The following is a 25,825-nucleotide window of genomic DNA, read 5'->3' as shown; positions in this document are numbered from 1 at the left end:
TCGTGCGGACGGAGAAACTGGACTTGAACTAGGGGTTGGGGGTTGCGGGGTCGGTTGTAATACTTTATTGCTGGTTTCTGCTGTTGCTGTGTTCTCTTTTTCTGTACATAGAACATAGAACAGTACAGCACAGAACAGGCCCTTCGGCCCTCAATGTTGTGCCGAGCCATGATCACCCCACCCAAACCCACGCATCCACCCTATACCGGTAACTGAACAACCTCCCCCTTAACCCTACTTTTAACACTACGGGCAATTTAGCATGGCCAATCCACCTAACCCGCACATCTTTGGACTGTGGGAGGAAACCGGAGCACCCGGAGGAAACCCACGCACACAGGGGGAGGACGTGCAGACTCCACACAGACAGTGACCCAGCCGGGAATCGAACCCGGGACCCTGGAGCTGTGAAGCATTTATGCTAACCACCATGCTACCCTGCCGCCCCACTTTTGCAATTTTGATATGGTTATTTATGGGGGTGTTCTGTTTTTTTTTTGCTGTGGGGCATTGTTTGAGTTTTGTATCTTGCGGGGAGGGTTGGGGGGGTTTGTTGCATTCTATGTCGGGTTGGGGGTATGGAGTGGGGCTGGTATTTGGGAGCTACGTCAGAAGGGTGTGGTGGGGCAGTGCGAAAGCGCGGGCTTTCCTCTGGTTTCCCGCGCTGCGGGGCTGGAGGGGTGGAGACGATGACGGGTGGAGGCGGGGCCTTAACTGGTTCTTCCCCGCGCTGGGGAAGGATGGGGGATGATCCCACTTTGGGAGGGGTCGGTTTATTGGCGGGAGTTTCCGGGGTCAGCAGAAGTTAGCTGACCCACGGAAGTACAATGGAGGACGGTTCGCGGCTAGGAGGGTTCCTAGCCTACGGAGGGGGGGAAGGGGAATACCGGGTTGCTGCTGGCAGGGTCAGGAAGGAGCTGGTGGGGGCCGGGGGGGACAGAGGTGAGGTGTTGTCACTGTGGGGATTGGATCGGGTGGGGGGTGCTGGCCTGGGGCGGGCAGTCGACGGGCTATGACTAGTCGACGGGGGAGGGGGGGCGGGACGCCCTCTGATCCGGTTGGTCACCTGGAATGCGAGAGGATTGAATGGGCCGGTGAAGCGGTCGAGGGTACTTGCTCATCTGAGGGGGCTAAAGGCAGATGTGGCAATGCTTCAGGAGACCCACCTGAAGGTGGCGGACCAGGTCTGTCTGAGGAAGGGATGGGTGGGGCAGGTTTTCCACTCTGGGTTGGATGTGAAGAACTGGGGAGTGGCGATTCTGGTGGGGAAAAATGTGTCGTTTGAGGCATCGGAGGTGGTGGCGGATAAGGGGGGGTAGGTATGTTATGGTTAGGGGCAGGCTACAAGGAGAGAAGGTGGTACTTGCTAGTGTGTATGCCCCAAATTGGGACGATGCGGGCTTTATGAGGCGTATGTTGGGACGGGTCCCGGATCTAGAGGGGGGAGGTCTGATCATGGGGGGGACTTCAATACGGTGTTGGATCCTTCACTGGATCGGTCCAGCTCTAGGACGGGTAGGAGGCCGGCGGCGGCCAAGGTACTGAGAGGGTTTATGGACCAGATGGGTGGGGTGGATCCATGGAGGTTTGTGAGGCCGAGGGTTCGGGAGTACTCTTTCTTCTCCCACGTGCTCCGTGCTCCCAGGCAGCACGGTAGCATGGTGGTTAGCATAAATGCTTCACAGCTCCAGGGTCCCAGGTTCGATTCCCGGCTGGGTCACTGTCTGTGTGGAGTCTGCACGTCCTCCCCGTGTGTGTGTGGGTTTCCTCCGGGTGCTCCGGTTTCCTCCCACAGTCCAAAGATGTGCAGGTTAGGTGGATTGGCCATGCTAAATTGCCCGTAGTGTCCTAATAGGAAGGTTAAGGGGGGGGAGTTGTTGGGTTACGGGTATAGGGTGGATACGTGGGTTTGAGTAGGGTGATCATTGCTCGGCACAACATCGAGGGCCGAAGGGCCTGTTCTGTGCTGTACTGTTCTATGTACGTACATAGGGTCTACTCTCGGATAGACTTCTTCGTGGTGAGTAGGGGACTGATTCCGAGAGTGGAGGAGGCCGAGTTTTCGTCCATTGCAATCTCCGACCATGCTCCGCATTGGATAGAGTTGGAGATGGGGGAGGTGCGGGACCAGCGCCCGTTGTGGCGGTTGGATGTGGGGTTGTTGGCGGAGGAGGAGGTGTGTAGGAGGGTCCGGGGAAGTATTGAGGGGTACCTCGAGGTGAATGATACGGCGGAGGTTCAGGTGGGGGTGGTCTGGGAAGCCCTGAAGGCAGTGATTCGTGGGGAGCTGATATCTATCCGGGCACACAGGGAGAGGAGCGAGAGGAGTGTGAGGGATAGACTGGTGGGAAAGATGCTGGAGGTGGACAGGAGGTACGCAGAGGCACCAGAGGAGGAACTGTTGGGGGAGAGGCGCAGCCTGCAGGCTAAATTTGATTTGCTGACCACGAGAAAGGCGGAGGCACAGTGGAGGAAGGCACAAGGGGCAATGTACGAACATGGTGAAAAGGCAAGTAGGATGCTGGCTCATCAGCTCCGCAAGCGGGATGCGGCTAAGGAAATTGCTGGAGTGAGAGACAAGAGTGGGAATGTGGTGCGGAAGGGGGTAGAGGTGAATAAGGTCTTCAAGGACTTTTACGGGGAACTGTACCGGTCGGAGCCAACGGGGGAGAGGAGGGGAATGGAGAGGTTCCTTGACGGGCTTTCTTTCCCGAAGGTGCAGGAGGAGCAGGTGGAGGGGTTGGGTGCGCCGATTGAGTTGGAGGAGCTAGTTAAGGGGATCGGGCAGATGCAGTCAGGGAAGGCGCCGGGGCCGGATGGGTTCCCGGTAGAATTTTATAAAATGTTTGTGGACCTAGTGGGCCCCTTGCTGGTGCGGACACTTAATGAAGTGTGGGAAGGGGGGACTTTGCCCCTGACGATGTCGCGGGCGCTGATCTCGTTAATCTTAAAGAGGGACAAAGACCCCCAGCAGTGTGGTTCATACAGGCCCATATCTCTCCTCAATGTAGATGCCAAGGTGCTGGCAAAAATCCTGGCCACCAGGATAGAGGACTGTGTGCCAGGGGTTGTCCACGAGGACCAGACAGGGTTTATGAAGGGAAGGCAGCTGAACACGAATGTGCGGAGATTGTTGAATGTCGTCATGATGCCAGCGATTGAGGGGGAGGCAGAGATAGTGGTGGCGCTGGATGCAGAGAAGGCCTTCGATAGAGTGGAGTGGGGGTACTTATGGGAGGTGTTGGGGAGGTTTGGATTTGGTGAAGGGTTTATTAGATGGGTGAGGCTGCTATATGAGGCCCCGATGGCGTGCGTGGCCACGAATGGGAGGAGGTCGGAGTACCTCCGGCTTTACCGAGGGACCAGGCAGGGTTGCCCCCTGTCCCCCTTGTTGTTTGCATTGGCAATCGAGCCGCTGGCGATGGCGTTGAGGGATTCAGAGAGGTGGAGAGGTTTGGTGCGAGGTGGGGAGGAACATAGGGTGTCGTCGTATGCCGATGACCTGTTACTGTATGTGGCGGACCCAGTGGGAGGGATGCCGGGGGTGATGGAGCTGCTAGCTGAGTTTGGGACCTTTTCAGGTTATAAACTAAATTTAGGCAAGAGTGAGGTGTTTGTGGTGCACCCTGGAGACCAGGAGGAAGGAATTGGTAGGCTCCTGCTTAAGCGGGCAGGGGAGAGTTTTAGGTACCTGGGGGTGCAGGTGGCCAGGGACTGGGGGACTCTTCACAAACATAATTTCACCAGGCTTGTAGATCAGATGGAGGAGGAGTTCAAGAGGTGGGACATGCTGCCATTGTCGTTGGCGGGGAGGGTGCAATCCGTCAAAATGACAGTGCTTCCGAGGCTCTTGTTCCTTTTTCAGTGCCTGCCCATCTTCATCCCCAGGGCCTTCTTTAGGAGAGTGACTAGCAGTATCTTGAGCTTTGTGTGGGCACATGGGACTCCGAGAGTGAAGAGGGTTTTCCTGGAGCGAGGGAGGGATAGAGGCGGGCTGGCGCTGCCCAACCTTTTGGGGTACTATTGGACGGCCAATGTGTCAATGGTGCGTAAATGGGTGATGGAGGGGGGAGGGGCGGCGTGGAAAAGAATGGAGATGGCGTCATGTGGAGGTACGAGCCTGGGTGCCATGGTAACGGCGCCGTTGCCGCTCTCCCCTAAGAGGTATACCACGAGCCCGGTGGTGGCGGCGACCCTAAGAATCTGGGGACAGTGGAGACGGCATAGGGCGGAAACAGGGGGCTGGATGGAGGCTCCATTGGGTGGCAATCACCGGTTCATCCCGGAGAACAAGGATGGGGGATTTAGGGGGTGGCAAAGGGCGGGCATCAGTAAATTGAGGGACCTGTTTATTGGCGGGAGGTTTGCGGGCCTGGGGGAACTGGAGATAAATTTCGGCTTCCCCAAGGGAACATGTTCAGGTACTTGCAGGTAAAGGCGTTTTCTAGGCGTCAGGTAGAGGGATTCCCTTTGCTGCCCTCGCGGGGGACGATGGACAGAGTGCTTTCAGGGGTGTGGGTCGGAGAGGGGAAGGTGTCTGATATCTATAAGGTAATGCAGGAGGTGGAGGAGTCGTCAGTGGAGGAGCTGAAGGCTAAATGGGAGGGGAAACCTGGGGAGCAGATAGAGGACGGGACTTGGGCGGATGCCTTGGAGAGAGTCAACTCTTCCTCTTCATGTGCGAGGCTTAGTCTCATCCAATTTAAGGTGCTGCACCGGGCCCACATGTCCGGGACTAGGATGAGTAGGTTCTTTGGGGGTGAGGACAGGTGCACCAGATGTTCGGGGAGTCCAGCGAATCATGCCCATATGTTCTGGGCATGCCCAGCACTGGAAGAATTCTGGAAGGGGGTGGCGGGGACGGTGTCGAGGGTGATTGGATCCAGGGTCAAACCAGGGTGTGGACTCGCGATTTTCGGAGTTGCGGTCGTGCCGGGAGTGCAGGAGGCGAAAGAGGCCGGTGTCCTGGCCTTTGCGTCCCTAGTAGCCCGGCGGAGGATCTTGCTGCAGTGGAAGAATGCGAGGCCCCCAAGTGTGGAGACCTGGGTCAATGACATGGCGGGATTTATAAAGTTGGAAAGGGTCAAATTTGCCCTGAGAGGATCTGTACAAGGGTTCTATAAACGGTGGCAGCCTTTTCTGGACGTCCTGGCTCAAAGATAGGTATCTTGGTCAATCGGAGCAGCAACTCGGGGTGGGGGGTGTTCCTTATTATAGTTTCTGTATATTTTTTTCGCTACGGTTATGTAACTTAACATTGTGTTAATTTAAGTTGTTAGTATGTTGAGTTGTTCATTGAGGAGGGGCGAAGGTTCATGATTGTTGTCATTATTGTTATTGTTGGTATTTTAGTATGGTTTGATGTTGTATAAATTCAAAATTGTTCAATAAAAATTATTTAAAAACGAAAGAAAATAAATTGAGCAGTTTAGGCTTATACTCTCTCAAATTTATAAGAATGAGAAGTGATCTAATTGAGGTATACAAGATGATAAAAGGTATTTACAAAGTTGACATAGACCAGATGCTTCCTCTTGTGGAGCAATCTAGAATGAGATGTCACAGCTCTAGGATACGGGGTAGCAGATTTAAAACAGATGAGGAGAAATTACTTCTCTGTGAACTGTGGAATTCACTACCTCAGAATGTGGTGGATGCCGGGACATTGAGTAAATTTAAGGAGGAGATAGACAGATTAAAAAAAATAATAATTTATTTTAAAAATAAATTTAGAGTGCCCAATTATTTTTTTTCCAATTAAGGGGCAATTTTATGTGGCCAATCCACCTAACCTAACCCATCTTTGGGTTGTGGGGGTGAAACCCATGCAGACACTGGGAGAATGGACAGATTTTTAATTAGTAATGTTTGAAAGGTTATGGAGAAAGTGCAGGAAAGTAGAATTGAGGCCGAGAGGACATCAGCCATGATCGTATTGAATGACAGAGCGGGTTCAAGGGATGAATTGCCTACTCCTGCTCCTAGTTCTTATGTTCTAAATCTGGAGCTGATAATCCAATGCTGATATTCCAGTGCTGTACTGAGGGAGTGTTGTACTGTCAAAGTTGCTGACTTTCAGATGAGGTTTGGAAACTTCCCTTGGCATTATTCCAAAGAAGAGCAATAGGGCTATCCCTGGATAAAAGCAAATTACTGCGGATGCTGGAATCTGAAACAGAAGAGAAAATGCTGGAAATTTTCAGCAGGTCTGGCAGCACCTGTAGGGAGAGAAAAGAACTAACGTTTATGAGTGAAGTCAAATCTTATTAAACTGGGAAATGTGTTAAACTCAATATTAATTAAACCAATGGGATTGGAAAACTGTTGAATTATTACCTCTCAAAATGTTTCCATTTCAGATGAAGTTATACGCAAACGGCTTCTAATTGATGGAGATGGTGCTGGTGATGATCGACGCATTAACCTGCTGCTGAAAAGCTTCATTAAGTGGTGTAATTCAGGATCGCAAGAGGAGGGGTATGTGATTAGTTTTAATTAAGTTGAACATGTCTTATCAATGACCTCTTAGTAAAAGGATCACATATGGAAAGGTTGCATTTATAATACATTAGATTCAATTTGTAGAAATTTATGCTTAATACTGACTATAATCGTATTTGCTACATCACGTTCAATTTAAAAGCCAAATACATTTTGTGTATTTCTATTGAATAAGGACAGTTTGAGCACTGATAAAAATTATTTTTAGAATCTCTGATACTATATTTAAAAGTACTTGTCCACAAGCTCATAGTCAAATTATGATGCGTCCAGCGTTTCTAGAGAACATATGTAATACATTTCTAAAGATTTGTTGTTAACAGGGTAGAAATAGTACTCCATGGGTGGCTTGGTCTTGATCTACAAGCAAGTTTTTTTTTAGAATAGGACATAAGTAGAATAGTTTCTGTGTTTTGTGGCTGAATAGATTATACTTTGTTACTTCATAGATTTCATAGAATTTACAGTGCAGAAGGAGGCCATTCGGCCCATTGAGTCTGCATGGCTCTTGGAAAGAGCACCCTACTTAAGCCCACATTTCCACTCTATCCCAGTAACTAATTTATCATGGCCAATCCACCTGATCTACAAATCTTTGGATTGTGGGAGGAAATTGGAGCACCCGGAGGAAACCCACGCAGACACGGGTAGAACGTGCAGACTCCACACTGACAGTGACCCAAGCTGGGAATTGAATCTGGGAGCCTGGAGCTGTGAAGCAACTGTGCTAACTACTATGCTACCATGCTGCCCAATAGAATCCCTACAGTGCAGAAGGAGGCTATTCGGCCCATCGAGTCTGCACCGGCTTTCGGGATGCGCACCCTATTTGAGCCCATGCCTCCACCCTATCCCCATAACCCTACCTAACATTTTGGACACTAAGGGGCAATTTTAGTATGGCCAATTCGCCTAACCTGCACAAGTTTGGGCTGTTGGAGGAAACCGGAATACCCAGAGGAAACCCACGCAGACATGAGGAGAAAGTGCAAACTCCACACAGTCAGTCACCCAAGGCCGGAATTGAATCTGGGTCCTTGAATCTGTGAGGCAGCAGTGCTAACCACTGTCCCACATTGGAGACTGCTGACACTTTGGTCATTTACTTAATTAAAATAACTTGTGTAAGTCACTAGTTTGATTATTTGATTCAACATTTAATTTCGGGAAAGTTATGTTATTTAATGGCTTCCACTTTGCACTGATACTAAATTTGCATTGTATAAACTAAAGTCAGGATTTGCCTTTCCGTGGGCAGCACAGTGGCGCAGTGGGTTAGCACTGCGGCCTCACGGCGCTGAGGTCCCAGGTTCGATCCCGGCTCTGGGTCATTGTCCATGTGGAGTTTGCACATTCTCCCCGTGTTTGCGTGGGTTTTGTCCCCTCAATCCAAAAATGTGCTGGGGAGGTGGATTGGCCATGCCAAATTGCCCGTTAATTGGAAAAAATGAATTGGCTACTCTGGCATTTAAAAAAAAAATTGCCTTTCCGGGATTGATTCTACTATACTTTTCTTGTGTGTCACATTGTGCTTTTATTCTGGTTTTAGGTTGTATCTGCACTCTAACCTTAGTGTTGTGAAGCCAGGGCAGCACGGTGGCCTAGTGGTTAGCACAACCGCCTCACGGCGCTGAGCTCCCAGGTTCGATCCCGGCTCTGGGTCACTGTCCGTGTGGAGTTTGCACATTCTCCCCGTGTCTGCGTGGGTTTCGCCCCCGCAACCCAAAAATGTGCAGAGTAGGTGGATTGGCCATGCTAAATTGCCCCTTAATTGGAAAAAATAATTGGGTAATCTAAATTTATAAAAAGAAAAAAAAGAAAAGAGTGTTGTGAAGCCACTGTGGTTGTAGTCTGAATTTACCCTTGTATGTAAAGAGGTGTGGTTGGATTTATGCTGTTTTGTGAACATGTGAATTAAGAGCAGGAGTAGGCTATACAGCCCTGAGAGCCTTGTCTGCCATTTAATAAGGTAATGGCTGACCTGAATGTGGCCTCGACTCTACTTTTCCAGGGTAGCACGGCGGTGCAGTGGCTAGCACTGCTGCCTCACGACGCCGAGGTCCCAGGTTCGATCCCGGCTGATTAAATGACAAAAGAGATGATGATGATGATGCAAGATGAAAAAGGCTAGTGACGTGGCAAGTAAAAAAAACTGTAGCATGGAAAAATGGGACCAGTGGTTGTGATCTGAAGTTGTTACTCAGTGTTGAATTTGGAAGGTTGTAAAGTGTCCAATTGAAAGATGAGAAGCCATCCTTGAGCTTCCATCAAGCTTCATTGGAATAGTGTTGGAAACTGAGGTGGGAGTGGGCCAAAGAATTAAAATGGCAAGCTACTGGAAGCTCAGGATCTGAAGATTCAGAGACTGAATCTAATGTTTAAAGACCTCAATCAAATCTTCTTCAAGTCTTAGCTTTTGTTGGGTTAAAAGCCTATTGTGGTAATCGAGGGCCTTTAAACAACGTATCAATCTAGTGACCCTCCTCTGAAACCTTACCCAGGTCTCTGTCGCCCACCTAGTGAGGGGACCAAAACTGGACACTGTGGGCACGACTCTCCGCCCCCCACGCCGGGTGGGAGAATAGCGGGAAGACCTCCCGACATTTTTCACGCCCTCCCGCTATTCTCCCCCCTCCCCCCCCACGCCCGATCCACGCCACGAATCACCGCTCGCCATTCTTTACGGCGAGCGGCGATTCTCCGAGGCCGATGGGCCGGCGGCCGGGCCTTCACGTCCGTTTCAACACGGCAGCAAACACACCTACTCGCTGCCGTCGTAAAACGGGCGCCAGATGCCCGTTTGGGGCATCTGGGGGCCCGATTGGCACAGTAGTACCACGGCCGTGCCAAGGGGGGGCATAGGCCCGCGATCGGTGCCCACCGATCGCGGGCCGTGCGTCCATAACGGACGCACTCTTTTCCCTCCGCCGCCCCGCAAGATCAAGCCACCACGTCTTGCGGGGCGGCTGAGGTAAAAGACGGCAACTGCACATGCGCGGGTTGGCGTTGTCCAACCTGCGCATGCGCGGCCGACGCCATCGGCCGTGTCAGCCGGCGTGACGCTTGACGTGCGGCCTTGACGACCGCGCTCCTAGCACCGCCCGGGGGGGAGAATCGGCCCCGGAAGTGGGCGTGAAGACTGCCGTGGGTCACGGCCTGTGCCACGGCAGCCTTTACGATTCTCCGCATTTGCGGAGAATCTCGCCCTGTATTTTTAGTGAGGCCCAACCAAAGCTTCCACTAGACTCCTGTAATTTTTGTTTTGTATTTAGCCATTTCTTTATCGTGATTTTCAAAATTTGCATATGTATCCTTTCCCTACTCTCATTCTCTGGCTTACAGTTATCAAATAATTCTATTACATTTGTGAGACATGATTACTTTTGTTTATAGGGCAGCATGGTGGCCAAGTGGTTAGTGCAACCGCCTCACGGCGCTGAGGTCCCAGGTTCGATCCCGGCTCTGGGTCACTGTCTGTGTGGAGTTTGCACATTCTCCCCGTGTCTGCGTGGGTTTTGCCCCCACAACCCAAAAATGTGCTGAGTAGGTGGATTGGCCACGCTAAATTGCCCCTTAATTGGAAAAAATAATTGGGTAATCTAAATTTATAAAAAAAACTTTTGTTTATGCTTAGAATTATTGGCTTTGTTCTCTATGTCAGTTGAATTCCCTGCAGATTCCAATATTTGCTCACCCAATAACAGAACTGAGGATCATAATTCTGGCTATTTTTATTAACTAAGATTAATTTTGCCCACTGTTAACATCTTTATTTGAAATGGGCTTTGCAGTAAATTTTGTATCTCAATTTAACTACTATCCTGAATTTTTTTTGTATTGAGATATATTGTACTTCATCTTGGTGCTTTAAACTTCAGCTGGAACTGATAATTAAATGTGGACTTTTGAGGTTAATCATAATATCAGTAATAAGGGCAGCACGGTAGTGCAGTGATTAGGATTGCTGCCTCACGGCGCCGAGGTCCCAGGTTCGATCCCGGCTCTGGGTCACTGTCTGTGTGGAGTTTGTACATTCTCCCCGTGTTTGCGTGGGTTTCGCCCCCACAACCCAAAAGATGTGCCAGGTAGGTACATTGATCATGCTAAATTGCCCCTTAATTGGAAAAAAATGAATTGGGTACTCTAAATTTATTTTAAAAACCCAAATAATATCAGTAATAGTTATTTTGACCCTGTTGTTAACAACTATGTGACAAATGTCCATGTTGTGAAGCCAGCAATGGAACTTCTGCTTTTGGGAAATAATTGTAGAATAACAATATTGACTTTTTTGGGGGGGGGGAGCGGGGAAGCAGGCAATGTGAAAAATAAATTGGAATGTAATAAGTTATAACTTTTTAAAACTTATTTTTATTTTATTTTATTGTTTAAATATATTTAGAGCACCCAATCTTTTTTCCAATTAAGAGGTAATTTAGCATGGCCAATCCGCCTAGCCTGTACATCTTTTGAGTTGTGGAGGTGAGACCCATGCAGACACAGAGAGAATGTGTCCACAAGGACAGTGACCAGGAGCCGGGATCGAACATGGGTCCTCGGCGCCATGAGGCAGCAGTACTAACCACTGCATCACCGTGCCGCCCAACATTTAAAAACTTAGGTAGAATTTTGATATAGACTTGTTTTATTATTTGTTTTTCTCTCACCAAGTTAAAACTATTCTGTCCATGAGCTCCTTGTCTGCGCAGGATATCTTTTTTTAAAAAATGTTTTTTATTGAGTTTTCATATTTTATATCCAACAAATTACAAATTATTAGAAAAAGAAACACGCAAAAATTAACATGTATATTTACAGGTAAGCATTTTCATAATAACAACTCTGGCCGCCCCGTTTAGCCGGCATACATATTTTACATTCCCCAATATGGCCGAGCCACATGATTATAGGCATTTATTTACAGTTTGGTTTTGGGCCTTAGCTTGCCATCAAACCCCTAAAAAGGAACCCGTAGCCCCCCCCCCCCCCCCCCCCCCCCCCGGGCTACCTTCCCCCGATTCCCGTCCATTTTCCCCTGATTCTCGGCCACCCGACTATTCTTCCTCTTGTTCGTTGGCCACAAACAGGTCCCAGAACAATTGCATGAATGGCTCCCACGTTCTGTGGAAGCCGTCGTCTGACCCTCGGATGGCGAATTTGATTTTCTCCATTTGGAGAGATTCCGAGAGGTCGGACAGCCAGTCTGCAGCTCTGGGCGGTGCTGCTGACCGCCAGCCAAACAGGATTCTATGGCGGGCGATCAGGGAGTCAAAGGCAAGGGCGTCCGCCCTCCTCCCCAGGAATAGATCTGGCTGGTCTGAAACCCCGAAGACCGCCACTATCGGGCATGGCTCCACCCTCACCCCCACCACTTTGGACATAGCCTCGAAGAAGGCTGTCCAGTACTCCGCAAGTCTGGGGCAAGACCAGAACGTGTGGGCGTGGTTGGCCGGACCTCTTTGGCACCGTTCACATCTGTCCTCCACCTCCGGGAAGAACCTACTCATACAGTTTCTTGTTAAGTGGGCTCTATGTACCACTTTTAGTTGCGTCAGGCTGAGCCTTGCGCACATGGAGGTGGAGTTGACCCTAGTCAGTTCTTCGCTCCAGAGTCCCCACCCTATCTCAATCCCCAGGTTGTCCTCCCATTTCATTCTCGTTGCGTCCAGTACGGTGTCGTCCCTTTCTACCAGTCGGTCATACATGTCGCTGCAGTTCCCTTTCTCTAGGATACTTGCGTCCAGTAGGTCTTCCAGTAGTGTCTGTCGTGGCGGTTGTGGGTACGGCGCGGGATATCTTTAGTACCTTGCTCAAGTGGCGCCCATGGAGCCACCAACTAATTCAGTGCTGATGAAGCCCTGGGTCTCAGTCTGTTGGTTCACAGAATAAACATGCTAAGCCACAAAGGAATTTTGATTTAATTTTAGACTCGCTAAGTGGAGTGAAATATGAAATTGTGCTTTTGGAATTTCCAGTAGCAGTTTCAATCCAAGACTACTAATTCAGCAAACTGGTTAGTGACTGGTTATGATGGTATAATGCATTTTTCACTATACTATCTTCTAGATATAGCCAACACCAGCGCATGCTTGGTACATTGGGACAATGTGAATTTTCCATGGGAAAAACATTGCTTGTGTATGATATGAACCTGAGGGAAATGCTGAACTATGAGAAAATATCAAAAGATATAGGTAAGAAAATGCTTAATAATAATACAATGAAAATAGTCTAATTATATAGAGATAAACTCTTCGTGCTGATTAGCTTTTCATTGAGTTACTTCTTGGAAATTCACATTTGTGGTGTCTTTAGTCTGTGGCTGTACTTTTTCTGTGTAATGGGAGCATTGTTTGCTTACAATGGAAAGATTTGCGTAGATTTTGTTGCTCCTTTCAGACAATTGAGTACTTTATTTTGCAATGATCTATTAAATAATTTTAAAAGTTTAATAAAGCTGGATCATGGTTTAAAGAATGAACTAGGGTTGTGATGCTGGCGAAGATTACAGAGCTGGGAAAGGCCACATTATCGGAATTTAAATATAAGGAAGCATGAATTTAAATTTGAAGTATCGAGAGAGTTGGAGCCAATGTAGGTCAGCAAGGACATGGATGACAGTTGTTGAGACTTGGTGCAGAACGGAATATGGCACAAGAGCATTGGACATGATGAGTTTTTTGGAGGGTGGAGAATGGGAGGGTTATGTTAGAGAGCATTAGAATAGTTTAGTCTGGGGCAGCACGGTGGCGCAGTGGATTAGTGGATTAGCCCTGCTGCCTCACGATGCCGAGGTCTCAGGTTCGATCCCAGCTCTGGGTCACTGTCCATGTGGAGTTTGCACATTCTCCCCGTGTTTGCATGGGTTTCGTCCCCACAACCCAAAGATGGGCAGGGTAGGTGGATTGGCCACACTAAATTGCCCCTTAAATGTAAAAGATGAATTGGGTACTCTAAATTTATTTTAAAAAAAGAATAGTTTAGTCTGGAATGACAAAGAAATTAATGAGAGTTTCAGTAGCAGATGGGCTGAAACAAGGTCAGAGATGAGGAATATTGCAGGGTTGGAACAAGGCGGACTTTGCACCAGTGAGGATGTAGAATTAGAAGCTCATCTTAGGGTTGAATATGGGTGCTAAGGCTGCAAGATGTCTGATTCAGCCTGAAACAATGGTCAGGGAAGGAGATGGAGTCAGTGGCAGGAGTCGGAAGCGATGATTTTGGTATTGCTGCTGTTTAGCTGAAGGAAATTGTGGCTCATCCAAGGCTAGATGTCGGATAGAAAATGTGTTTCGTATGTTTCATAATCACAAAAATATTAGGGGTAAATTGTAAACTCTTAACTCTGTTGAAGCCTGTTCACATTTGCTGTCGGCTCACGCTGGAAGCATAGCCACCTACGCAAAGGACTGCTAATAGCTCTGGAAATGTACCCAGCACAAATGGCGCTTTACAGTATGTTTGTTTTTTCTGGAAATTTAAGTTGGAACTTTCAGGGTGCGCAGCCATAATTACAGTTGTCAATACTGTATTGTTGGTATAGTCAAAACATTTTCCTTTAATATTGGATCTTGTACACTTCCACGTTTGGAAAGTTAGTGAAAGCCCAAAGCATGTGCAAACATTTTAAAAGAAATACCAGCTAACAAATACACGGCAGACTTATATTTTACAATTAAAGAGTAACAATTTACGTTTTACCACAACCTTGACTACAGTGGAAACAGTTTTGCTGAGAACATTCTGTAAGAAAATCCATAAAGATAAGTTTGATTTTATATTTGTGTTTTCTAAGAAAATTGTATGATTTTCAGAAAGTAACATTTCAGCCGCACATGACAAGATCTCAGAATGTAAGAAGCAGATTTTACAAGCAAAACGAATTCGGAAAAATCGTCAAGGTAATATTTCTACTTTTTACTTGCATAATTTAAATAGGTTGTCCTTGCTGAATTATAAATTATAATTATAAATTTAGTGTACCCAATTCATTTTTTTCCAATTAAGGGGCAATTTAGCGTGGCTAATTCACCTACCCTGCACATCTTTGGGTTGAGGGGGCGAAACAAACGCAAACACGGGGAGAATGTGCAAACGCCACACGGACAGGAACCCAGAGCCGGGATCGAACCTGGGACCTCTGCGCCGTGAGGCAGCAATGCTAGCCACTGTGTTGCCCCGAGCTTGTGGATTTAAATGTGAATTGCCCTAAGCTAAGTCTGGTAATCGAGAGCATAAATACTTTTTTTTAATGATGTGGTAATTGTAAATGCAATGCTGTTCAACCTCTCTGAGCCGGAACGGGAATAATTTAAACTGTTTAATTTCAGTGCTTCAGGTGGCGCATTGTTATTTGAGTTTTAAATTTAATTCTTGTCTGTCTCTCTTTTTCTCTGTCAATTCAATATTTTCCTCTCCTCACCTTTTCCTGGTGATTGAAATTGTTTTAAGTTCCTTCTTTCACCTCCTCATTGACGAGTATTTCTGAGATGTTATTTCTGTCTTCTACAGTGAAGACAGACAGACAATTTCTGCTCAACGCTTCTACCATTTCCTTATTTCCCATGATTAATTCCCCATCTCTCTCTAAAGCCGGGTTTTCAAAGTGTAGGTCGGGACCCGTGGATGGGTCACGGCCGGATGTTAAAAGGGTCACGGTGTTCTGCGCATATCAGCCTATAATACAGTTTCCCTACGGCAGAAGTCTGCAGGGTAAATCCTGCCGTAAATGTCAATGTCCTGTTGCAGTGGTTCCCAACCGTGGGAAGCTTGAAAGTGTGCCCCAGTCAGCTGCTGGAATGTTTTGGTGAGTGCAGGACTGGCAGCGGAGCGCGGGAAAGCGGGGAGTGGAAGGAGAGCAGCCGCCAGGCACTCGCACTTTGTTTTGTGTATTTCAGAGATTTTTTTAACAAGCAGCATTTATGTGGTCATGCATCAGTGGTAATCCTTTACTTTTACTAATATCACTGAAACTGTAATATTAATGATGAAACTGAAGAAAATTCAAACCCGTCTCGGCGGGGGTTAATCAATCCGGAAAACACATCTGCAAAACCTGGGCTATTGCCTAATTTTAGAAGTTCACCTCCAGAGAGACGAGAGACAATTTGATTGTGTCAGAGGTTCAGTGAGCTAAGCGGGCCCAAGACATTCTGAGACACTGATAAAAGCTCTGCACCTTGTTCTTTCTAATGCTTCTGGGGGCGTAAGTTTAAAAGTGAGGCACCTTTACCTCCTGTTGTCCCTGTGTGTTTCATAAAAATGATTTGTTTTCTCTGATTTTGGACACATTCTTGCAGAAGTTGAAATCACTGCTTTATAATTCCCAGAGGTGAACACTGACTGTATTAACTCAAATGAGAAGCTTCCATTGTCTTGTGCTGCCTTAAGGTGGGGAAATGGTGAATATGTGGCTGAACCCAGGTGCTGCTTCTCACTTGTTTCAGGTTAACCTGCCCCGTGCAATTCCAATATGTGCTTGCATTTCTGATTCGCATTTTGTTTTTCATCCTTAGAGTTTTGCCATGGGCTTTATTTTCCCAAAAAGGATCGCAACAAGGAATGGAAAATTTCTTTCTGGGAGTTTGATTTGAAATAGGAGAACGGGTGAGAAGGGAATGCAGATCCTCCTTGGAGATTCTGTTAACCTGAGAAAACTCCAACTGGTAAATGACCAGGTCCCTTTTGCAAAAGGCCATCATGGAGCTGAGCAATGGTCATTAGACCAGCACACATTTTTTTTCTTTTTCTTTTAAATTTAGAGTACCCAATTCATTTTTTCCAATTAAGGGGCAATTTAGCGTGTTCAATCCACCTACCCTACACATCTTTGGGTTGTGGGGGCGAGACCCATACAAACAGGTGGAGAATGTGCAAACCCCACACGGACAGTGACCTAGAGCCGGGATAGAACCTGGGACCTCGGTGCCGTGAGACTGCAGTGCTACCACTGCGCCACCATGCTGCCCTAGACCAGCACACTTGGAAAGTGAGAATAACTGAGCCAGCCTGAGACACAGGCTGAAGTTTCTTTGGCAGAGGAGTACCAGAATAGTTACTTACTTTACATTTTTCTTTAGAATCATACGCAGATCGTTTGGCAGTTCCAGGACGAGAGACGCCAGCCAGCACAGGAAAACTAAATAATTTTCTTTCCCTCCCTTGCCTGTGGCAAGAAACCTTTAGTGTTGCAAATACTATCTTGCCTCAGGATAGACTGGTGTGGATTCCGAAGATTGACCAATTGGCAAAAATGGGTCCAAAGGAAAAGAAGTTTTAAAAACACTGCTCTAAAGGACCAAACTCACTTTATTTACTCTTTTCCTTTTCAAGTATGAAGAAGCAATAGTTAAGGTGTCTGTCTCCCTTCTAATTGTTTAATCCACTTCAGTTTGACTCGTGTTAAAAAAAAATCTATTCTTCCCCATCTCAATTTTCCCAATCACATTCTAGAAAAACCATTGAGATAAAGCTTGAATCCCTATCCACTTCTTTGCATGCTAATAAATATTTATAGCAACATAACACAAAACAAGTGGTCTCGACAAACTTACCCAGCACATATGTTTGATTTATCTATTTTCTCACTATTTTGCCATACACAGTCTGCAGCCATAAACCAGACCTCCTGAAAATCCCAACCCCCAGAATGCTCTCCTGTGCACATTTATGGCTTAGTTAGGACACAATGCTCTCAGCAAAATAACCACATGACAGCTGCCACAAGCTACTGCATGACACAACCATTACCATAACACATGCAATGATGTGAAGCTGAATTTGAAGCATCCAAGCAACCAGGCTACTGAATCTAGAAGTTTTCATACAGATAGATTGTGGACTTCCTCATACCTGCTCTTGCACTCTCCAGAAGCTTCAAGTTCTAGATTTTGCCACTGTATCTATATCTTGCTACTACCTCCTGGTCTCAACACTGACATGGCTGTCTCCTTTGATCCACTCTTCCCCTTTCATGTTTCTGTTCATTCCAACACTTCCTCTGCTCTCTTTCAGATATATTCTTGCCTTCTACTTAGGATTTCCTGTCGTCCTACCTCGGTGCTGATTCCTTAATTCAGCTTTGGGTGTCAATTCAACTCAGATTTTAAAAAATGTTTTGGTTAATTTACTGAGAGCTAAATTATCTATAAATTAAAAAAAAAACATTTCTCCAGTTTATTTGTGTTTGGTGAAGCAGTACTTTTTAAGTTTTCTCTGTATTTATTTTTACAGAGTATGATGCATTAGCAAAAGTAATCCAACAGCATCCTGATAGACATGAAACCTTACAGTAAGTGTTTTCTTTAATGAAATATGTTTCTGCACATTTCAATTGTGTTTTAAATAAAAATAAATTTGGCAGAAGTTCTGACATAGTGGGTAGATGGGCATGCATGTGACTGCTTTATTTGCTCATATTGGACCGTCTTGCATTGGCTAATGGTGCATACTAACTGTTACACCAGTTAGAGATTTTGTGATGGTGTTGGTTAAATGGACCATCTTGTCCACTTCATTGTAAAGGATGATCAAAAATGAAATGAGAGACAAGGCAACGTTGGAAGAGGAAAGTGGAAGAGGAAATGACAAAATAAGATAAACATCACGGAATTAGTTTTCAAATGTCTGTAGAAAATCTAAAAATTAAGTTTGGTCTTTGAAAAATCTCTTCTTCCCTTAATTTTTAGACAGCTAGAGGCACTTGGTAAGGAACTAGAACATCTTTCTCACATTAAAGAAAGTGTGGAAGATAAGGTAATATTAACCCCTGACCAAATCTTTTCTATTTTCTTTGTTTCCGTTATCATTCAAATTAACACTTCTACCTTTGTTATTACTAGCTTGAACTAAGAAGAAAACAGTTCCATGTTCTACTCAGCACTATACATGAACTACAACAAACATTGGAAAGTGAGTATTGCTTGATACAGAAAAGAAAATTTGTACCATTTTCTCATATATGCAAATAGTAGTTACAATATGATGCCTGACTAGGACTGGCCTGCTTTGGGTGCAGGTGATCTGTGTTCTCCGGTTCTAAGACTTGTTGTGTGCCCATCGCTGTTGATTAATAAGGGGATCAGGGGTTATGAGGAGAAGGCAGGAGAATGGGGATGAGAAAAATATCAGCCATGATTGAATGGCGGAGCAGACGCGATGGGCTGAGTGGCCTAATTCTGCTCCTATGCTTTATGGTGTTAGTATGAGATAATCTGGTGGGAAAAGCACTTGAGACCTCCAGAAAATATTTTATGATGTCCTTGTCCCATAATACAGTGTCAGCACCTGAATAGCACTATCAAAGCTTTCAACTTTATATCAAATGTTGCTGGGTGTGATATTGACTTCCGCTCCACAACAGGAACTTGCTTGTTAGTTACATTAATACCTGCATGTTGACCCAGAAACTGCATTTCTGATTTTGTAGTGCCCTAAAGTTTCAATATTACAGCTATATGCATCTTAAAGCTCCATTCCATCTGTGGATGTTATCCTTCAGGAAGCAGTAGTGCAGTAGTAGTAGTTGTATGCAGTTCGGGTTAGATTAGGTACACAAAATGATTGTCTCTTTGTTACAGATGACTGGTCAGATCCCAAAAGTAGATAAGATACTGGACCACAAGGGCAATGGATTTAGATTTTTTTTTTACTGTGCGGTAAATTGATTTGCTCCAGGAGTGATTGCATAAGAAATAGGGCTTGGTTATTTTTACAAACAAAAGTTTATTAAAGCAAAAGAAAAACAATATTTAAACTTCAGACCTAACAAAAACAGTCAATATGTATCTTTTAACCCTAATGCATAATTTCCCATTAAACAGCATGTGGAATTAACATGCTTAAGCAGGCAGGCAACAATGATACTTGCATTTATAGAATATATTCCTTTTGTTAGAATACCTCCTTCAGACCCCTTTATGAAAGCCACGCCCTGCTGTAGCTTTTCATGACCTCTCTCTGGATTTCCAAATCCTTCTGCCCCACTTGTTCGAACAGGATTCTTTTCTCTCTCTGAGTTCCGCCTAGCCCCTCAAACAGTGGTTCTGTCCTGGAGTGTCCAGATTTGAACTCATCATCGCTACCTGGGCTTTTGATTGCCCACTCCCGTTTACACAAAAGAACTGGGCCATGCTATGAATATGCAATTAACTTCCAATTTATGAGGGCTGCACGGTGGCGCAGTAGTTAGCACTGCTGCCTCAGGGCACCGAGGTCCCAGGTTCGAAGCTGGTTCTGCATTACTGTTTGTATGGAGTTTGCACATTCTCCCCACGTTTGCGTGCGTTTCGTCCCCACACCCAAGATGTGCATGATAGGTGGATTGGCCATACTAAATTGTCCCTTAATTGGAAAAAAATGAATTGGGTATTCTAATGCTGACCACTGCGCCACCGTGCTGCCTGTTTATTCCCATTAATGAGCTGAAGTCTGAATGGGACAATGTAACTCAGGCCAGGTGTGGGTGTATACCTCTGACTCAGTGCTAGCAGTTTTACCCTCAGTCTGTTAATTCTTAAATTGCCGGATCCAATTTCCTAACGTCTCCCGATTGTAACACTCTTGAATCATCTCGCATAAACATAATCTGCTAAGTGCAATTGTCATAGAACAGGTGGCGAAGAGGAGACCCTGGCTATCAGTCCCCAGATACAACTCTGTGAACAAGTAATACGAACATTAAGTGTGTAGCCAACGTATGTTCCTTGTCACATTTTCAGAGTCTCAGGATAAGTGCATTGATGTGGCAGCTACATGGAATGTTTTGCTAAAACATGTATGTTACAGATTTGGATCTGATATGCATACCTTCTCAGATGCAGTGGTGTCAATCTATCCCAGATGTAGTCCCGAGTATTTTATAGGAGCTGCCTCACACTGCCGTATATCCAGTTTTGTGATGACATTATCCAGGTTTTGACCTGAACTGGATATTTGTGAACTTTGCGTCTTTAATCAACAGTAGAATAAGTATCCACTCAGTGAAACAAGGTCAAGCACAAATCAATGTAACCGTTACTTTGTAGAAAGGTGAACGTACCGAATAGCAGTTAGGATTTAGTTGCAGGTGCGAATGTTCACTCTGTTACCTCCAGGCAGGATTCTTTTGCGTTACTCTTCATGGAAGAATATCTATTCTTTTTAACACTTAATACGATAGGACCTCCAAAGTTGCATCCAGACCTTGCTGCAGCCATCTCAAATCTTCTTGGTACTACTGTAATACAGCTTTAGAATATGCTGCTGCTACCAAATGAAGTGTCCCTTTACTTCATGTCCTGTACAGTGGGAACACTGCAATATTTTACAAAAATCTAACCTGCATTCTGATACAAGGTCAGTTCATAGACGTATAATTGCATGCAAAGCCAAAGAATACTGCGGTTTCTGCAACTGCATGAGGATGTTATCAACAAATAGGGCAAAACAAACAACTAAGCTCATATCTATGCAGAAAGTATTTATTGTAACCTCATTTTTTATTGTGCTAATTCAGGTGATGAGAAATTGTCGGAAGGTGAGGACTCTCCAGATACTCGCATGGAGATACAAAATGGACATTAGTGGACATTGAGAACTTTTAAATTCCAGTAAAAATTGTTATTTTTTCAAAAATGGAGAAAACATTTAATGCCTACGCCAGAGTTCCAAACGTAAACTTTTATAAGTACAATTTTTTGAAACCAAACATGAGAAATAAATGTTGAATTCATTAATAAAAAAATCTGGAATTGAAAGCTAGTCTCAGTAATGATGCTTTGAAACTATAATTGATTGTTGTAAAAACCTATCTGGTTCATTAATGTCCTTTGGGGAAGGAAATCTGCTCTCCTTATCCAGTCTGGCCTCCAGACAATGTAATTGACTCTTAATTGCTCTCCAAAATATCCGAGCAAGCCTCTCAGTTTCACCAAAATGCTACAGAAAAGTCAAAAAGGAATAAAAACGGATGGACTATGTCGCATCGACTTGGGCACCGGAAACGGCAATGGCATACCCTCCTCAAAAACCCCATTCACCCCCACAGGGTCTAGTACCGCTCTTCACCTCCCGTCCTTCACCATTCCGATCCACGTGGCCGCCTCCTGCTTCCTAAGTTGGTGTGCCAGCATCCTGCTCGCCTTCTCCCCATACTCGTATACTGCCCCTCTCGCGCTCCACAGCTGCCCCATTGTATTCCCTGTGGACTTCAACCCAAACTCCATCTGGAGCTTCTGCCGCTCCTTCAGCAAACCTGCGTCCAGGACCTCTGAGTACCTCCCATCCACCTGCAGAATCTTGTCTACAAGCCTTGCCATCTCTGCTTGTTCCACCTTGTCTCTATGCACCCGGATCAATATAAACTCCCCCCTGACCTCTGCCTTAAGCGCCTCCCATATCGTGGCGGCCGAGACCACACTTGCATCATTCAGCTCCACATAACCCTGGATGGTGTCTCTCACACCTCCTTATCTGCTAGCAACCCCACATTCGGTCTCCACTGCGGGCACTGAACCCCCCCCCCCCCCTCCGGTCCACTTGCAAGCCCATCCAGCGCGGCACGTGATCAGAGATCAGAATCGTTGAGTACCCCGAATCAACCACTCCCGCCAGCAGCATCTTATCTACCAGAAAATAATTGATCCGCGAATACACCCTGTGCACATGGGAGAGATACGAAAATTACTTCACCCTCCCAAACCTCCATGGGTCTACCCCACCATGCGCTCCATGAACCCCTTTAGCTCCTTCGCTACCACCAACACCCTCCCCAACCGTGACTCGACCGGTCCAAACTTGGCTCAATGACGGTATTAAAGTCCCCTCCATAATCAGCTGGTGTGTGTCCAGGTCCGGGATGTTCCCCAGCACCCACCTCATGAAATCAACATCATCCCAATTTGGGGCATTACCATTCACCAAGACCACTGGCATCTCCTCCAACATCCCACTCACCATCACGAACCTTCCTCCCGAATCTGCCACTTTATTCCCCACCTCAAACGCTACCAGCTTATTTATCAGCACCTTAACCCCCCCGCGACTTCATATCTAATACTGAATGGAAGACTTGCCCTACCCACCCTTTCCTTCGCCTCATCTGGTCCCCACTCTTCAAATGCGTTTCTTGCAGAAAGGCCACGTTCGTCTTCAAGCTCCTCAAATGCGTGAACATATGCGACCGTTTGACTGGCACATTCAACCCTTTCACATTCCATGTGACCAACCTGGTTGGGGGGGACCCCGCTTCCTTGCCGCTCAACCATCTCCATTCTTTGGCCAGCCCCCGGCCCGCGTCACGTGCCCCCCCCCCCCCCCCCCAAGCCCACCCTCGGATGTCCACCGTCACCTCCTCCTTTCTTTCTGCACCACAGAAACAACACCTTTGTCAGCAGTCTCCCCTCCCCTAAACAAAGTAATACACCCATCCCCCTCTATTACACTAACCACTTGCTCACTCCCGTACTGCGCTCCCGTTAACTAGCCCGCCCAGCTAGCCCACCCAAGGTGCCAAACCTCCTACCCCCCCCCCACTGATTCCCCTCCCAGCCGCTCGCAGACCTCCATTGTCCGAATAACAATGAAATAAGAAAAAGCTGCACTCACCTTCCACGTTCCCCAAACATCCCACCACAGCACTCCCCAAAAAGCATTGCGAAGAAGAGATGTTCTCCCCTGACCAACAACCCAAAAAAAAATAAAGCAAAAAGGCAGAGTGAACCAACATATTCTCACACTTCCTTCAGAGTTCAATGTCCTCCCCCTCCTGCCACTTCATTGTCTCTCAAAAACTATATTGCTTCCTCTGGTGTCCCAAAATAATGCTTACGCCCATTGTAAGTCACCCAGAGGCAGGCCGGGTACAACATCCTGAACACCACCCTTTTCATAAAGAGAGCAGCCTTGACTCGGATGAACTGCCTCCTCTTCGCCAGGTTCGTGCCCAACCCCTGATACACCCAGAGCTCATTACCTTCCCAGGTGCACCTCCTTGTCTGGCCCATCGCAAACTCTTATCCTTGTCATGGAATCTGTGGAGCCTCGGCATCATCACCCTGCTTGTTCGCCTGCGGCTTCCGGTAGCATAGTGGTTAACACTGTTGCTTGACAGCACCAGGGACCTGGGTTCGATTCCCGGCTTGGGTCACTGTCCGGGGAGTCTGCGTGGGTTTCCTCCGGGTGTTCCGGTTGCCTCCCACAAGTCCCGAAAGATGCGCTTGTTAGGTGAATTCGACATTCGGAATTCTCCCTCTGTGTCCCCGAACAGGTGCTGGAGTTGGAGCCTAGGGGCTTTTCACAGTAACTTCATTGCAGTGTTAATGTAAGCCTACTTGTGACAATAATAAAGATTATTACTATGCGCCCGGTCGACCTCCAGGGGCCGCCCCCTCCCCCATCAGCTGCTTCAGCATTTTGGCTACATGTGAGCCAAGTATATAACAATTCTTATATTTTGTCTCTGGGAATGGTTCTCCAAATCCTCCATCTTCTCCTTCAGCCGCTTCTGGGTTTCCTGCATCATCCCGATCTCAGCCGCCAATGAGGTAAGCTGCTCCTCGTGCTCCCCCACCACCTCCTCCACTTTCTGGGTCACCTGACTCTGGGTCTCCAGCCTCTGCTGCACCTGATTGATGCCCACTTTTAGCGGTGCTATCTCCCTCCTCTGCTGGCTAAACTTCTCATTCAAGAAGTCTATCAGCTGCTCGGTAGATCATTGGGCTGGTAGGGCCAACCCTGTACCCTCCGCCACCTTCACCTGTGGCGCACGAAGTATCTCTTGCTCCAACAACTCCTACCTTCTCGACCCACTTCTGGTCGCGGATCCATCCACCGACACCACCAGTGGAGCTTTACTTTCCTCCACCACTTCTACACCTTTTCCCACCAAAACATCTGCCCAGCAAACGGGGAAAAGAACTGAAAAAACACCTCGAGCAGGAGCTGCCAAATGTGCGACCGCTCACTCCATGGCTGCCACCGGAAATCCCGCATCCAGTTATTATTGTGCAACGCACTACATCTGTTCCATGAAATTTGAAAAAGGTAAGCAATGGTACATTTTGGATATATGCATAGTGAACATGAAACTTACTGTGATGGCGTTATTAGCTGCAACACGTTTGAGATTCATAACAGGAATTTCATTATGCATTTTAATTAGTGCCAGGACTTCTGAAACTCAGTGACTTTTTGATACAGTCCAGAACAAATAGTAGCACATGGTTTCAATATTTGAATAGATGTGGAAAATATTAGGTAAATTATTTCAATAGACAGTGAGAGGTTGATTAGCTCAGTTGGCTAGATGTGCAGAATAATGGCAACAACATGGGTCCAATCCTCAAACAGGCTTCATAGAGAAAGCCTTCGCACCTTGGTCCGTGCTTGTGGATTGGTGCCCCTCAAGCTACATATAACCAATTGTCTCTCTCTCTCTCGAGTGGAGAGCGATGCTTATGGTCTTTTGTGGATTATGGCTAATTACCTATTTCAGTAGAAGTGCATGGAATATACATGCCTTATTCAGTGAGTTGATTGTGGCAAGTCATAAAGAATTTAACTGAAATGTACTCAAAATTAGATACGTTGATGCTGGGACTAAAAGATTTTTTTATATTGCGCTACCACTTCCAACACTTTGATACAGACCCAAGGTCATTCTACTCTTTTCAAATAGAACATAGAACAGTACAGCACAGAACAGGCCCTTCGGCCCTCAATGTTGTGCCGAGCCATGATCACCCTACTCAAACCCACGTATCCACCCTATATCCGTAACCCAACATCCCCCCCTTAACCTTACTTTTATTAGGACACTACGGGCAATTTAGCATGGCCAATCCACCTAACCCGCACATCTTTGGACTGTGGGAGGAAACCGGAGCACCCGGAGGAAACCCACGCATACAGGGGGAGGACGTGCAGACTCCACACAGACAGTGACCCAGCCGGGAATCGAACCTGGGACCCTGGAGCTGGGAAGCATTTATGCTAACCACCATGCTACCCTGCTGCCCAAATCTTTGATTAATGTGGCAACCTTCTTTCTTGTTGGGAGATGCCTGACTTGATTTGTTTGGTGGCAGACCAATGGCCCATGATGGTCCCGTCCACAGTTGGCGGCCACAGTACCTGTTTTCTATGCCAGTGAAGTTGGCCTTATAACTCTTAACTGCTGTGTCCCCTGTTGTGTTAATGCTCTGCAGCAAAACTAGAATGTCCTCCCCAGGGCCTGGGGGAGATTTATAGAGACCCTGAGTTGCCAAAATATCAGGGTACTCCTCCTGATCTCTCCAGTTGACTCCAAAGGAATGAAAAGCACTAAGATTGGGACTGGCTTGGTTGC

At 46.6% G+C, this 25,825-nt stretch overlaps 1 protein-coding gene across 1 annotated transcript; it reads left to right on the top strand.

Moving 5' to 3' along the window:
* The first annotated feature begins 6,329 nt into the window (after positions 1-6,329).
* Positions 6,330-21,236, top strand: thoc7 (THO complex 7). The gene is made up of 7 exons (XM_038810566.1): positions 6,330-6,477; positions 12,568-12,695; positions 14,316-14,402; positions 17,734-17,791; positions 18,189-18,255; positions 18,342-18,411; positions 20,996-21,236. Exons 2-7 carry the CDS (start codon positions 12,587-12,589, stop codon positions 21,061-21,063), a joined length of 459 nt encoding a protein of 152 aa, XP_038666494.1. The 5' UTR covers positions 6,330-6,477; positions 12,568-12,586; the 3' UTR covers positions 21,064-21,236.
* The last annotated feature ends 4,589 nt before the right edge of the window (positions 21,237-25,825 follow it).

This window comes from Scyliorhinus canicula, chromosome 11, assembly GCF_902713615.1.
Source record: "Scyliorhinus canicula chromosome 11, sScyCan1.1, whole genome shotgun sequence".
NCBI classification, from domain to species: domain Eukaryota; kingdom Metazoa; phylum Chordata; class Chondrichthyes; order Carcharhiniformes; family Scyliorhinidae; genus Scyliorhinus; species Scyliorhinus canicula.
This window is presented reverse-complemented; position numbering and strand designations above follow the sequence as displayed.

Bases quoted from the DNA above. Each gene is read 5' to 3' on its own strand.
- thoc7 (XM_038810566.1), top strand. From the start codon at position 12,587: ATGCTTGGTACATTGGGACAATGTGAATTTTCCATGGGAAAAACATTG. The intron at 12,696-14,315 runs GTAAGAAAATGC...TATGATTTTCAG, and splicing joins GAAAATATCAAAAGATATAG to AAAGTAACATTTCAGCCGCA. The intron at 18,256-18,341 runs GTAATATTAACC...TGTTATTACTAG, and splicing joins AAGAAAGTGTGGAAGATAAG to CTTGAACTAAGAAGAAAACA.